Genomic DNA, 15802 nt, shown 5'->3' with positions numbered 1-15802 from the left:
AACAGAAAATAATCAATGTCTATTTTTTTCATTAAACATAATTACAAATCGAATAAGGAATATAGTCATCTTCAAACTTGATAAAATGAAATGACAGATAAATGCGCGATTTCAACGGATGCCACCACGAACTGGTTGATTTTTACAGCATCTCAGTATCTTGGAATGAAATGACAGGCAAATGCTCGATTTCTACGGGCGCCATCACGGACTGGTTGATTTACAGTATATGGATGTCTCTCAATTTACTAGCTAGTAAAATAATAACTATATCATAAATTCCACATATCCACAACTGCAGCGTCCATATGACATTATCAAGACTTTTCATAGTAAGAAATATACCTTCTGTTAAAATCCTTCGTTTCACTAATGGACCGATTTAGAAATTCTGTTTCATAATGTTCCTGTCAGGTATTATATTATAGGACCTGTACCTGATTTTGAACTCGTATGGCGGATAGAGAAAAAAAGATGCGGAAGATACAAATGGGACACTCAAAAATTATAAGTCGAAGAGAAACTGACAACGCCATGGGATAAAAGATAGTCGAAGAAAAGACAAGGAAGTCCATAAAATTCTACATAGAAAACTAAATACGGAGCAGCACGAACCCCACCAAACATGGGGTAATCTCAGGTGCTCCAGAAGTGAAAGCAGACCCTGCTCCAGTTGGCACCCATCATGTTGTTCATGGTAAGTACAAATTCGTTGATAAGTCTCTTTCGGTGATTCACAATCGAGGAAAAGAGGACGGTACTGTGGTTACGACAATGGAAACATATACATGTACTTGGTCATCTGTGACATAGATATTATATAACAGTCAACCAACTAGTGATGGCGTCCCTAAAAATTTCAAAGGATGACTTCAAATTTACAACTTGGAACCATTGGTTCAATAACTTCTGGGCGTAAAGCTTGCGTAACAGTAGATGCTTCTTTACTGCTGCTTTCCTCAGTTTATTAGTTGTTCATCTTTTCTCTCCGAGACAAATTAGATAGTTTCATTTAAAGAAAAATAAAATGTCATCTTTTTTAAGCAATAATAAGGAAACTGTATGCGTTGAGTAAAAAACATTGACGAAACACATAGTACATTGAAGATTTGTGAAGTCTTTGGAAAAGTGAAACGAAAGTGAAGGCAAACAACATACTTTTTCATATGGTCTAATGAAATAAGCACTAAAACTTGTAAGGGTATATAAAAACTTATGATGCAAAAGATGTTATATCATGCAGAAACAATTCAAAGGTGTTAGGAAGACTTTTGAACTGGCACTGTCTGAACACTCATACTATTCTGTTATTATAAATAGCCACGATTTGTAAAAACTCCATCATACATTTGAATATTTTTAGGTTTTCGAGGAATAATTTTTAAAAGAAACACGTTTTAGAATGTGGCTAAATTGATAGACGTGATGAATATAACTCGCTGTTGTCCTTGAAACAATCAAGATGACTAAAGTATGTTTGATTAGAGATATACTGCATAGATACTAGTATATTGATAGTATCAAAAGTGAACCCATATTCCTTATTATCCTAAAATAAAGTTAAAACTATAGTGAAGATAGAATTTAACCCATTTTACACAGACGTTGCCATTTATATTGTTACATCGCTCTGCCTTCAGTATGAAGCCGTGTACTAATTTTGCTTATATGTTTTTATTTTGTACAACTGTGCTAGGAAATGAATCATTCATGAAGCCGTTGTTCAATACAAAAACGCTTTATTTCTGGGTGAAGGATCCAACTGAAAGTATACCAGAAAATCAATATAATACGGTAAACCATAACGGCCAGACATGTCAACTAGAAGGACTCAATGTTTTATTTAGACACGGAGCCAGATTTCCCACTATAAAGTGGATTAAGTGGATGACAGCTTTGCAAATCAAATTAGGAGGCGACTCGAATGTGATTTCCCGGTATCCATTTATTAAGCTATGGTCCAATCCGTTCCCGGAAGCTAAAGAGGGGACCCTAAGTCTTGTCGGAGAATACGAAATGTTAAGACTCGCTGATAGATTTGCAAAAAGATTTAAATCTTCCTTACAGGGAAACTTGAATCATATCAACTTTTCATTTACTCACAAAAACCGAACTCAGAACAGTTACAAATTTTTCTATGAAGGACTTAACAAAACTTTTCAAACTAATACAAAGGAACCAGAGCCTAAAGTGGACGACGAAAAACTTCGATTCTACGATAACTGTCACAAATACAGTGTAGAAGTGGAAGACAATGATAACACTACCACTGAGTACGAAGCCTTTCTTCGTGGCAAGGAGATGACAAACGTGATCAGAAAAGTTGAGACTAAGCTAGGATTTTACAACTTGTCTGCAGGTATAATATTGCTAATTTAGTCATTAGGTTTGAGTATGCAATGCTTTCTTCAGTAGAAGGATGTGAGAAGATACTCTTAAACGGCTTACAATTATATTTCTGAAAGGTACAGACATTTCAAGTCGAATTCCTTAACTAAAATAAAATGGAAATAAAAGGGAAATAAAAAAATAGTTATATTTTTCGGCAGTAACTGTTAGTGGTGAACCTTTTTAACTACAATGAGGTATGTTCGTGTGTTTCTTTAATGAGATTGCGAGTGTGTGTGTGTGCGGGGATGTAATTTTAGAGAAATATTTCAGCACTCTTATAATAAAACAAAATACATTTTCCTCAAATAATTTTTAGATGCAGACAGATTAAACAATGCTACTTTTCTGTTATGGATCTTACTAATATGTATAACAAACAAAATGTCCCCTTCGATTGATTCGATTGTATATCTCATGGCGGAATCGTCTTCTAATGTTGCCTAATCCAATCCGTGAAACCATGATGAAAATAAAATGTAACACTTTGTTGTGGTGTAAACCTTCAGCAGAAACGCCCAAACTCGAAAAGTTGAAAGCCAACAAGGATGTTTGAGTAAGTTAGTTCCTGAATAAATTCAGAAACCAAATACACGATACACACAAATACTACACAAAAAAGAGATACAAGTCAGACTGAGCCCATTTAAATTGTGAGAAGATATTGACTGTAGATATTTACAGGCGGACGGACAACATATATATATCTATACCGTATGCATCCCTTTGTCATTGTATTGTGTGTTTCTGTAGATAATGTTATAAGAAATAGTGAAAGTTATACATTTTGCCATTCCTATATTTTTAGTTGAAGTGGTTGTTGTTAACCAAATTTGTGCGTTAGAGTTGGGGTTTTTCAACAAATCTGATTGGTGTAAACTCTTTGACGTAGATGACCTTCTTGTCATTGACTACCTGCAAAATATAGAGGTAAGTACTTTTCTATCTTTTGTGAGTCGGAAATTTGAATACTCTTTTTATGCCCCCGCCGAAAGGCGAAGGGGCATTAAGTGTTGCACTTGACCGTCCGTCTTTCCGTCCTTCCGTCTTTCCGTCTTTCCGTCTTTTCCGTTTTCGTTTGAAAAGGAAGCTTGAGCGGGGGCATTCGTGTCCTCAGACACATTCTTCTTTTATGTTTTGTATAGTTTAGCGATCGATGGGTATGTAAGTATTTTTGATTATAGTTTTACATTCAAGAATATAAATGCCCATAAAGACAAAGATGTGAACAATTACAGACCACCGTACCCCTCAACAATGAGCAGTACCCATGCAGTATAGTAAGTTTTGAATTCCTAGAATGACAAAATGAGAAAACATTAAAAAAAAGTCAACGGCCTGACTTATACAACAATAAACGAAATATACACGTGTCACGGTCAGAAAGACGGAAACTAATGGAATACAAGATCCTGGCTATGGACGAACATAAAGATGTTTTGTTAAATATGTTTGTTACAGAGTGTTCAACCCTTCACCTAACCTGGAACAGTTGTTTAACAACACTCTGACTTGTGAAAAAAAATACAAAAAACAGTTGGAAAGAGCTTGGCTCAACAGGTCGATACTAAGCACAAAACAAATAAACGAAATAAGACATAGAGTTCGGATCGTATTAACACTCGCAGTTACAGAAACCTAAATTTACTCATAAATATCAATTTTTTATTCCAGTTACTTTCATGCTACAGTCACAATCACTTAAAATTACGAAACCAACTCAGCCGTTATACGTATAACAAAGCACTCCAAATATTTATTGTTGTTTTTGTTCTCGGTCAGAATATTTCTGTAATTTTGTGACGAAAAGCGTCCATCAATCGACCATCAATCAATAAATCAAGCAGTATTACAATATAAAATGACTTAATCAATAAATACTTCTGTTTTGAAATACCATTTATTTCGCGAAAATATATGATTTTAAGCAATTATATGTTGTTTATTGTAGGATTATTATGAACAAGGATACGCTTACCCTATCAACTGGAAACAAAGTTGTCCATTTACTTCGTACATGTTTAAAACGTTCGACCATACCGTCTCAACTGCCAGTCTGCAGCATAATAAGTAAGAAATAAAGAGTCTATAGCATAAATGTTTCAAAATTTATGTCCACGTTAGATATTATAATATATCTTTTGAATTTTATGTGAATCGAGCTTATACGTGAAAATTTAGCTGTCTATTTAAGTAGTATTGGAGGAACACGCGATTCCTACAAGAAAAGAAATAGAGAAAAAGAAATTATTATATAGGGTTTTATTTTTTTCTACAGATAAAGATATTTTAAGGAAGTCTTTTATAAAAGACATTTGTCTATGGTTCTATTTGAAATTGACAATTTTATAGCAGAAGTTCTTTACTGGACTTCCGGTAGTAGTCATTAAAAAATTCAGAATAACACTCGATAAATTGTATGCGTTCGAGGCACTTTTTTGTATTTATCTTCATCATGAATGCTGAAAGCCAAGTATGTTTCCAAATATTTGAAAGCCAAGTGCATTTCATTGTATTATGCGGACAAAAAATGAACATATTGCACAACTTATACCTTGACAACAGGATAATAGATATTGGAATTCATTATTTGGAAATAACAAGACAGTGGACCGCGAATTAGAGGACATTAAAATGATCTGTTGGGTGCACAATAATTGTAATACTATCGTTCACAAAAACGATGCAGGATTTACAATAAATATATCATAAATTTATATAGACCACACATATTTGTAAAGTAAAATGGCCGTTTAAAAAAAAAGCATTTATGTTTTGTACTTGTAAAACAGGTCGGTGTTTAAGATTTTTGTCAAGTTGTTTCTTTTTAGCTCATCTGATTCGTGACTTGGCTACGTGAGCTATTTTCATCACTTGGGGTCCGTCGTCGTCGTAAACTTTTTCGAATATCCTATCCTCTGAAACTTGTGAAACAATTTCAACCAAACTTTGGGGATTTCATGTTTATGGTATCTAGTATAAAGTTTGTGATTTCCCCCGTCGGTCAAAAAAAATGGCAGCCATCGCTAATAATAGAACATAGGGGTTAAATGCATTACTTGTCTTGCATCTTGTAAACCATACTAGAAAGAGAAAACCTGTGGGGTCAAACATGCTCACAAGGTCAGGTTCTACTTACTTCTCATTTTACCAAATTTTTATATGACTCCTCAAGGAGTTATTGCCCTTAAATGACGATTTTGGGCAAATTTTCATGTTTTTGCCTTTATCTCAAAAATTATATTAAATAGGGAGATACAGTTAAAGCAGAATGGCCGGCAATACAAGATCTCCAAAAATGTCAATTGACCCGAAACCATCGGATGACTCAGTAAGGAGTTATTGTCCTTAGAATAACGGTTTTTACTAATTTTCGTGTCCATCGTAGTCTTTTTCAAAGATCTTCCCCTCTGAAACTACTGAACAATTTTCATCAAAAGTTAGAGTGCATGAGGGTATGTAGTATAAATTATTTTTGTTCAGTCATCAAACTTGGCCGCCATGTTGGCAATGAAGCATAATGGTAAAATGCATTAATTGTCATTTATCTTTAAACAATAATAACAAGAGAAAATCTGACAGGGACAAAAATGCTCAGAATGTCATGATCTACCTTCCTAAAATTTTCACCAAATAATTTTGTTGCATTACATCGATTTTTTATTTTGGCAAAAAATGCCTGATGAGCGATACAGGCTCCTGGAAGCCTCTTTTTTTATTTACATGCAACTTTGTTAGTATGACTTTATACTGCTAATTCCAGAATTCCACAGTTGGATATCTCATTTGGCCATAGCGAGACAATAGTTCCAGTTTATACAGCATTTGGTCTATTTCACGATGCTGATCCACTGATGGCAAATAACTTTGATGCTAATAAAAACCGAACATTTCACGGTGCTGTTATTGGACCGTTTTCGGCAAATTTAGCAGTCGCTTTGTACAAATGTGACGGAAACAGTGATCACGTGATTCAAATGTTTGTCAACGAAGATCCAGTAATTATACCGGCTTGTGGGAAGACAATGTGTGGATACAGTGATTTTAAGAAATACTACAGTAAACTGGTAGACTGTAATTTTGACCAAATATGTCAAAATGATCCACACAAACCAGCGTTTGGATAGGAAAGTAAATAGCATAGGATGAAATTCATAACAGCTTAGATATGCGTATCAAGTAGTTGTTTATTTTACCGAACAATAACATATATCGTATTTGTCAATGACTATCGATAACAATGATTTTACGCAATAAAAATCTGTCAGAGGCCTTTTAATGGGGTTGTACATGAACACTATTTCGACATTTCCATTAGATAAAATGAGTTCTTTCGGGTTTTTTTGCATACAAATTTAGGAATTTGCTTAAAAGGTAATTCTTAATATCATCATACCGCTATATTAGAAAAAAATACATAAACATATTGACTTTTTTTTGGAACAAATATTAGTTCTTTGGCTGATTAAAAAGCCTTACGAGAAAAATATTACTACGGTTTGAACATTTAATAGCTACTATCAATCAATTTTGGTCTTGAGATTTTTTTTTTATAAATAAAAATCATTTTAGCCCTCTGGACTATATATATTTCGCATGGAACGTTGAAGTCAGGTCGAAGACACAAACGGTAATATATTTTTTGATATACATGTACAAGTATAATTGCTTAGCAAAAATTACTCGAACATATCATTCATGTAGGTACACGTGCGTTTGTAAAAAGACAACGAAGAGTTTTTGCTTTATATAAAAATTTCTTGTTGGTTTGAAGTTAGAATTTGGCGTTATATATATTTTATGAAAAGAAATTCCATATCATTAATGGCATCGGTTTACAATTCTTTTGTTGGGCATTATCACCATGTGCTTTTTTCTACATTATATACTCACAATGTGAATAAAGTTTAAAGAAGAAAAGGGAGGTTAATACAGAGTAGGGCTACTATGGCTCAGTAAGATTAAACCAGTTTTAACTTTTAGACATATAGAATGGGACTAATATGGTTCAGTAAGATTGGACCAGGTCTAACTGTTTGACATATAGAGTAAAACTACTTAGACTCAGTAAGATTGTACTAAATTTTAACTGTTTGACAAATAGAGTAGGGGCACTTAGGCTCAGTAATATTGTACCAGTTTTAACTGTTCGACACATAAAGTAGGGCTACTATCATGACTAAGTAATATTAGAACTGTTTGACACGTAGAGTAGGGCTACTTAAGCTCAGTAGGATGGGTCCAGTTTTAACGGTTTGACATATATAGTAGGGGTAATCATAGGCTCCGTAAGATAAGACCAGGTTCAACTGTTTTACATTTAATCGAGCTCGATAGACCAACTAAATAAATGATCAATTTTTACGATTAAATAAACTTGATTTATATTTCAGAATTCTATGATAAAAGAGATGGGAAAGACACCAAACGGACATTCAAACTCATAAGTCGAAAATAAACTGACAACGCAATGGCTTAAAAAAGAAAAAGACAAACCAACAAACAACAGTACATAAAAACAACATAGAAAAGTAAAGACTGAGCAACACGAACCCCACAAAAAACTGAGGGTGATCTCAGGTGTTCCAGAAGGGTAAGCAGATCCTGCTCCACATGTGGCACCGTCGTGTTGCTCGTGTAAGTACAAACCCGATGATAAGTCTAATTAGGTAGGTCACATTCGGGGAAAAGGGGACGGGATGTAGTTACGATCGAATGTTAGTACATAGAAATGGAAAGTTCACAATTGCCAATTTGGGAAGCTGATATCATCTCTTTTGTCGTAAAGTTTTGTTTCCAACCGACCCTCATTGTCAATTTCTAGATGTACCTTAAGATACGAGGCATACTTAACTGTATTTGTTGTATCTTTTATCTCAAGTTCGATTGGATAGATGCGTTCAAACCAAATTTTGAATCATATAGTGAGAGAGCATCATCTATATAGCGGAAAGTGAAGTTAAAGGATACTGCAAACTTCTTTTCTTTCTTCCAGTATGAAGTCAGAATCATATGAATAAAGGAACAAGTCGACACGAGTTGGTTCCCATGGGAATGCCGATTGTTTGTTTAAAAACATGTCCTCCAAATGTAATTGCTGTCAATCAAAAAGTCAAACATCTTGATAATGTCAGTTTCAGAGAATATTTTTTCTTGAATCAGAGTGATTTTTTACACAGTACGATTTATCCCTCCCTACGACAAGATACTTGTATCCACGTTGGCCATTCATTTTTACGAAACAAAGCGGGACCAACTCTTTCAATTTGTCTTTCAGTTTGGAATGGGGAATACTTGTGTAAAGTGTAGAAAAGTGTTTTAATACTATTCCAAGATGAAAGATTTTTGGAATTTTTTAGTATCCATATCTAATTCACGCCACCTTTTGAATAGGTAGTTTCACAATGACTTTGAAACCCGAGTTAGGTTGCTGATAAATTTTATGTTAATAATTCATTTTTTTGTGTTTTTGAATGACTAGCAGGAGGCAATTCCAAAGGAATAAATGATCATGATTAAAATAAGGTTAATCAATTGTATGCATGCATATGCTAATTTTCGGATGATATCTTCGGATGTAAATTGATAATCTGTAACGACATCAACCCAGATGTACGTAACAGAAAATTTCTATTACAACAGGCATACACTGATGTCACAAAAAAGAAGGATGCATTAAAAACCATAGGTAGCCTAACCACCTTCATGTCAAAATAATATATTAGGGTCAAGGTAATTTTTACAACTTCTTGTACGATGCTCGAGGCAAGATGTGTGGTGACGCATTACATTGCAAAGTCTCAATAACATACGGCAAAGAAAATTAAATTGAGACATGTCAAATGTTAAATAATTATATTGTGCGTCAGTGAAGTGCTTTTATTTACTGAAGGATGGCGTGTTTGTTGCAAATTGTTATTTTAAAATTCATTTTCTGCTTTGTTTTTGTGTATAGTGATAATCTGTTTAAGAAACCATTGTTCAATACGAAAACTCCTTATTTTTGGGTTAGGAATATATCAGACGTTATTCAAGAAAATGAATTCAGTACAACAATTCTTAACGGGGAAAATTGTCAACTGGAAGGCCTGAATATATTACTTAGGCACGGTTCTCGATTTCCTACCTTGAAATGGATCAAACGAATAACAGCTTTGCATTCTAAGCTTAAAGCTAATGCAGCTATTCTCTCTAAGTACCCGTTTATGAATAAGTGGACCAATCCATTTCTGGAGAGCCAAGAGGGGCTTCTAAGTTCCCTTGGAGTTGATGAAATGAAGAGATTAGGCAAACGATACGGAACCAGGTTTAAAGTATTATTAGACGGAAAACTCAAACAAGTAAAATTCGCAACATCTTATAGAGATCGAACAAAATCTAGTTTTAAATACTTTTACGAAGGATTAAACGAAACATCTCCAAGCAGTGGAACCACACCCGAAGCAAAAGAAGATAATACGAAAACCAGATTTTATGAGAGATGTTCAAAATACACGGAAGAAGTTGATGATAACGACGAGATATTAAAAGAAGCTAATTCGTTTGAAGCTGGTTCGAAGATAAGTAATATTGTCCAGAAAATACAGACAAAACTTGGAACCTCCAATATATCGATAGATTTTGGTAAGTAACGATATCTCAGGTGGACGAATATGGTAAACACCATTTACAAGCATGTTATACTGACAATTTCCTTGTTTCATTGTAAGTTTAACGTACATATATATTGACGACACATTATATTGCAAATGTTTGACAACTGGACAACTTGTAATAATATGCTATACACGAGGAAAAACATGATTGATTTATTTTCTTTTATTACATATAATCAAATACTGACGCCCTAATAACAAGCTGATGGCTGGCAAATATATAGTACAGAATTCAATCTCCATGAAAACTGCTAGAAGTAACTAGCAGTTGTTTTCTTACGTACAATGTCAAATATTTGAATAAAATTTAGGACGGTAAAACATTTAGCAGTTTATCAGTTTTGTAAATTTTGTCGGCACACGGAGGGTTGACTTCGAATAGGTCCATGAAAGAGTAAGGTGCAAGGAATGTCTGAACGGCGGATAATGAATTCAATAAACATTCGCAGTCCGATTCACCCTTGTCAATTCTTGTCACACACAGGTATATAGTATACTAAAACGAGGAACGATCACATTCCCAAGTGTGTGTTCTACTAACAAGGTCAAAATCGGACCGCCAATGAAACCTAGTGGAATTTGAAAATATAAAAGTCCAAACAATCTGCATAAAAAACTCGTCAACAATTTCCTGCATACATTGTATCTATAAAACCAAAAAATTATTAAGTTCTATATCTTTCTATGAAAGACCAAGCAGTTTTTAACAGCAAATAGTGAATGTTTTTTGTAAAATTTCGTATTAAGAATCAATTAACGCGTATTTAAAAAAGACATTTGCATAGAGGGATTGTCTTTATTATATCTTTAATGTTTTTTTTTAAAGCAAATTTCTATTTTAATGAATTGGTATCGAAAGGTGATTTTTATAGCCTTTGTTTTATTCATATACAAGTTTTAGAGAATTGGGACAATCTTAAATCTTGTATAGACACATGTCTACTGTGGAAGACTTTTGATCTCCCTCTGGATATCTTTTTGGTTATTTGTGTCGTAAGGTAACTGTCTCATAGACGTATACCCAACAGCTTCTTTTATACATATCGATATTTAGCGTTGTAAATTTTAATAAGATCATAAATATAAACTAATGATATCAACCGATGGGGCAACGGTATTGTCCATCCATAATCGTTTACATTTTGAAACGACTTGTTAAATCATTGAGCTATCAAAGATGGTGCATGAATACAAAATTTATAATTTATTGGTTACTTTTTGTCAAAGTTCTAGTAGCAAATGTTTTATGCATATACAGGACTAGCAGCTTTTAAGATAAAAGACAACAAATTGCTGTAAATATATTGTTGTTTGGTATGGTCTGCTTGTAATTAACTAGACTGAAAATATGCTCAAGTTGGACTTTAAAATTGTCTGGTTGTCTTCGTATGTAATTGATTTCTATCTGTGAGGCTATTGTAACGTTCTTTATACCAGTAGTCTCTATCGACCAGGGAATTATAACTATATAATAATACTGTCCGCCTTGAAATTTCAAGAATATAAATAAAAGGACACTTAAGCAAAGAAAAGAAATTCAATATCACATTTATCATCAATATTTGTATTATAAAAAAGTACTAAATTTTATAATGAATCTTCTACAATTTTGATTGTTTCAGATGACGTGTTTGTAATTCACCAAATATGTGCCTTTGAGCTTGGTCTGAATGGACAGTCTGATTGGTGTCAATTTTTTAATATTGATGATCTGCGAGTAATATCTTATTGGGATGACTTAGAGGTATTATTTCTTAATCTAAATCCACAAGGTGTGCAATCGTAAATCCAGCAACAACCGAAAAGAAGGCTTATATTGATTTAGCACTATTAGAAATAAAACCACCCAAAACGCTAATTGATTTCCTAGAAAAAAACGTACATCACCTGCGTATACTTGCTCAAATATCAAGCAATATCAATTAATAATCTGCACTAGGAATATTTTTTCTATAACTTAACTTTACTCTTTTGTTCATATAACTCCTAATCATTTACCATTTGATAAACACCCCAAAATAAAGTGTACAAAGTCTTGCGCTGTACAGAAAGTCAAATAGTAGACAATCATATAATTACTGCACCCCAGCCAAAGGTCTCGTCTGAACATTTGACTTCTACGTGTTGGTTACTTACACTTCACAAAAAACCGCCATATTTCGTTTTATTTCGGTTTCTAGTAAGTGTTCTACAACTAATCTTTCGGTCCATTTAATTAGTTCCCCGACTACAATGAAAAAAATATTATATTTTTTGTTTAAAAAAGCATATGAAAATGATGGAATTGATTACCTTTAAGTGTAAAAAAACGCCTAGAAGGTTCTAAATAAATTACGTGCTTTTGATGGTCTTTTCGAGTCGATCGACAGTTTGACTTTTCGAGTTTCTACACTACACTTTCACACAAGCTTATCAAACTGAAGTTTTCTTATTCATCAAATGACCCTAATCAAAATCTGATTGCAAATTTATTTGCTGTTACTCGTGTAAAGCCTTTTTTTGTAACGAAAACGGTAAATATAATGGATACACTTACTTGAAATCCCTCACCCCTCCATCAACATCAACGTACTTATCGGCAATATAAAGTTTATCAACAAAAATGTAGGTATTCCTATGGGCACCAATTGTACCCCTTAATATCAGACTTGCTCCTGAATTATTTGTCAGCTATTTCACACATGATATATAATAATATAAACCTGTAAATTTCAGATTAGTAGCATATTTCACACATAAAATTGGACTTTTATGTGTCTTAATCTTTCAGGAATACTATAAAACGGGATATGGCTACCCCATCAATTGGAAACAGACTTGCCCTTATACGTCTTATCTTTTTGAACGATTCGAAGAAGCTGTCACGAACTCTGAAAAACCAAACAGGCAAGTACATACAACACACTTTGAAACAATCAACAGAGAAAATATAAACGTCGTTTATAAATGGCCACTATGTTTTCATGGTGAGAAAGTCTTTAAATGAAGTATATATTTTAACGTGAAATCGTGAACCCATTTGAATATTTTCTATGGGAAAAATTTTAAATATTTAGAGAAATTGTTATTTTTTTTAAATCGGCAGGCAAATAGATAAATTTTATACATAAAAAAGAAAAGACCACTTTGGATATTTTTCTTAAAACTTCCCAAAAACGTCAGAAATGGCTTTCGCGAAGATTTAGGGAAATGATGACACTGCTGCTACGCGCCTCATTTTTCCACTGTACAAGTTCCGAAAGTTGTAATAATATAATCTAGCATTATAGACGACAGCATTATGGTTAACAAGTAAATGTTGTCACAAATGTTAGTAACTGTTTGTCTATTCTTACGTATAAAAACAAAGATTTGTTTATAAAAAAATAATCTAAAACTTGTTTGCAATGTTTTACTTTATAGTATTTATGATATGTTACCTTAAATTTCAGCATCCAACCAGTTGACATTTTCTTTGGGCATCAAGATACAATTTTACCCATCTTCACTGCTTTTGGATTGTTCAAAGATTCTGAACCATTCACAGCAGCAAGTTATGATGCTAATATTAATCGAAAATTCAGTACGAGTGAAATAACTCCGTTTTCTGCAAATGTTGCATTTAGTTTATACAAATGTGGAGCAAATGGAAAACATGCATTTAAAATATTTGTAAATGAAGAACCAGTAAATGTACCTGCTTGTGGTGGAATGGTATGTTCATATTCTGACGTGAAGGTTTACTACAAAGAGCTAGCACAATGTGACTTTGGCAAAATTTGTGATACCAGTTCTGCTGTACGATTCAGAGGATATACAATTTTGTCAGTTGTCTTAGTTCTGATTACAGTTATGATTTAATCTGTATAATGTCTTCGATTACAGTAATAGTATAATTTCTATCATGTCTCAAATCAAAAGATTGTAATGTGATACTCGTGACATAAATTTATTATATTAAAAAAGTTATTATATTGGCGTATCATGAGGTATTCCGATATTATAATATACTAGTAGAAGCTGCTGTTATTGATGATCAGTATATTTAGCTATAATTTGTCCATGCACAATCTCAAATGTGGTTAAACATCCATTTTCCATCATTTTTTTACATGAAAAATAATATTTCAGTAAAACAAATAGTACTGAAAAATGTGACTAAGCCATTGTGTTCAACGCGGAGCTTTGGGTATATATAAAACTAAGAAAAAATATATATAAGAGCAATGTACATATCAAAATCACAAACGCTTAAAACTCTTATGCAAAAATGAGTCCAATAAAAACGAAATATATCGATTTTTGATTACTTTATTTATATTGTGCTTTGGGTTTTGGAATATTTATATATACCTCAAAGGCAGACAAGTTGACGAAAACGAGATTCGTGGTCGTGATATTATGAATAGTCGTAGGTGCTTCCGCAATGAGAAGAGGAAACCTAAATCAAAGCATATATTTATTTGGATATTAAAATAATTAATGTGTGTCTTACCCCGGCCCGAGAGGCATGAGAGTACATTATATGGAAACAAAATATTGTGCACATTCAGCAAGGTGACGTAGGATTAATATTTAACTGCCAAAATAGGTTTAATTTGGGCACAATAACGTTACACATAATGATATGCCGTTAAAAATCAAATCAGAAACATTTTTTTTATGAATTCCTGACCTAGTATATAGCTGTATTTATTCATAAGAGAAACAATAAAAAATCATTCAATTCCATTTCACGTAATAAATAAACACACACCTTAAAAAAAACAGCGATGTTAATTATGACTTGTCCGTAATTAACATTGTCAGATTGAAACATTAAAATACGTCGTTCCACACAATTTTATAAATATCTTTGGTAATATTAACTGATTTAAGGACAAGTAACACAAGCTCTATCGGCAATTTTATTTATTTGATGGAAGGCAACTGTGGAAGTAGAACTTGAGGTTGGGACTTCTAGTATTAAGCTAGATATGTTAGCAATATATTGCCAATTGCCGAGTAATACTTTTCATGCATATAAGAATAATAAGATGTGGTATGATTGCCAATGAGACAACCCTCCACCAGATACCAAATGACATATTGGCCATCGTACGGCCATCAACAAAGAACCAAACCCATACCACATATTCAACTATAAAGGGCCCCGAAATGACAAATGTAAAACAATTCAAACGAGAACACTAACGGGCTGATTTATGTACAAAACAATGAATGAAAAACAAATATGATGAACAGCAACAAGCGACAACCACTGAATTACAGGCTCCTGATTTGGGACAGGTACAAACAAAATGTTGCGGGTTTAAACATGTTTCCTGACGCCTCCCCCTAACCTGGGACAGTAGTATAACAGCACAACGTATGAACAAACTATAAAATTCAGTTGAAAAGGACTTAACTCAGATATATACAAAGCAGAAAAGCAAGTGACAAAAAACACAGACCGGATGTGACAGAGTACATATACATCCCCACAACAAAAAGATACCAAGTACAGATCTGAGAGTACTCGCAGTTACTGACAGCTAACCCAAAGCATAACATCACCCTTGATTTGGCCTTTCAACTGTTTTGTATTGAGTTCCTCGAGCAAGTTAAGAAGAAACGCTCGTCTGGCGTAACAGATTATTTGCCTGGTATCTTTGTTGAGTTTTTGTCTAATAGAGGTAATAGGTGAAATCAACAAGTATACGTCAATTAAATATTAACCTAAGACCCCCCCTTTAAAAAACATAAAACTAGAAGAAAAATAGTAACGAAACACATAATCA

General features: G+C 33.4%; 2 protein-coding genes across 2 annotated transcripts; both read left to right on the top strand.

Annotated features, from left to right (window-relative positions):
* Positions 1–1704: 1704 nt before the first annotated feature.
* Positions 1705–6648, top strand: LOC127733665 (multiple inositol polyphosphate phosphatase 1-like). The gene is made up of 4 exons (XM_052242978.1): positions 1705–2359; positions 3197–3318; positions 4340–4458; positions 6152–6648. The coding sequence occupies exons 1-4, from the start codon at positions 1711–1713 to the stop codon at positions 6513–6515; spliced, it is 1254 nt and encodes a 417-aa protein (XP_052098938.1). The 5' UTR covers positions 1705–1710; the 3' UTR covers positions 6516–6648.
* A 2607-nt stretch (positions 6649–9255) lies between these two features.
* On the top strand, positions 9256–14406 carry LOC127735226 (multiple inositol polyphosphate phosphatase 1-like). The gene is made up of 4 exons (XM_052245343.1): positions 9256–10011; positions 11666–11787; positions 12814–12929; positions 13475–14406. The coding sequence occupies exons 1-4, from the start codon at positions 9282–9284 to the stop codon at positions 13881–13883; spliced, it is 1377 nt and encodes a 458-aa protein (XP_052101303.1). The 5' UTR covers positions 9256–9281; the 3' UTR covers positions 13884–14406.
* The last annotated feature ends 1396 nt before the right edge of the window (positions 14407–15802 follow it).

The sequence above is a fragment of the Mytilus californianus genome, unplaced genomic scaffold, assembly GCF_021869535.1.
Source record: "Mytilus californianus isolate M0D057914Y unplaced genomic scaffold, xbMytCali1.0.p SCAF_3, whole genome shotgun sequence".
NCBI classification, from domain to species: domain Eukaryota; kingdom Metazoa; phylum Mollusca; class Bivalvia; order Mytilida; family Mytilidae; genus Mytilus; species Mytilus californianus.
Note: the sequence above shows the minus strand (reverse complement) of the source record. Positions and strands in the feature narration are given on the sequence as shown.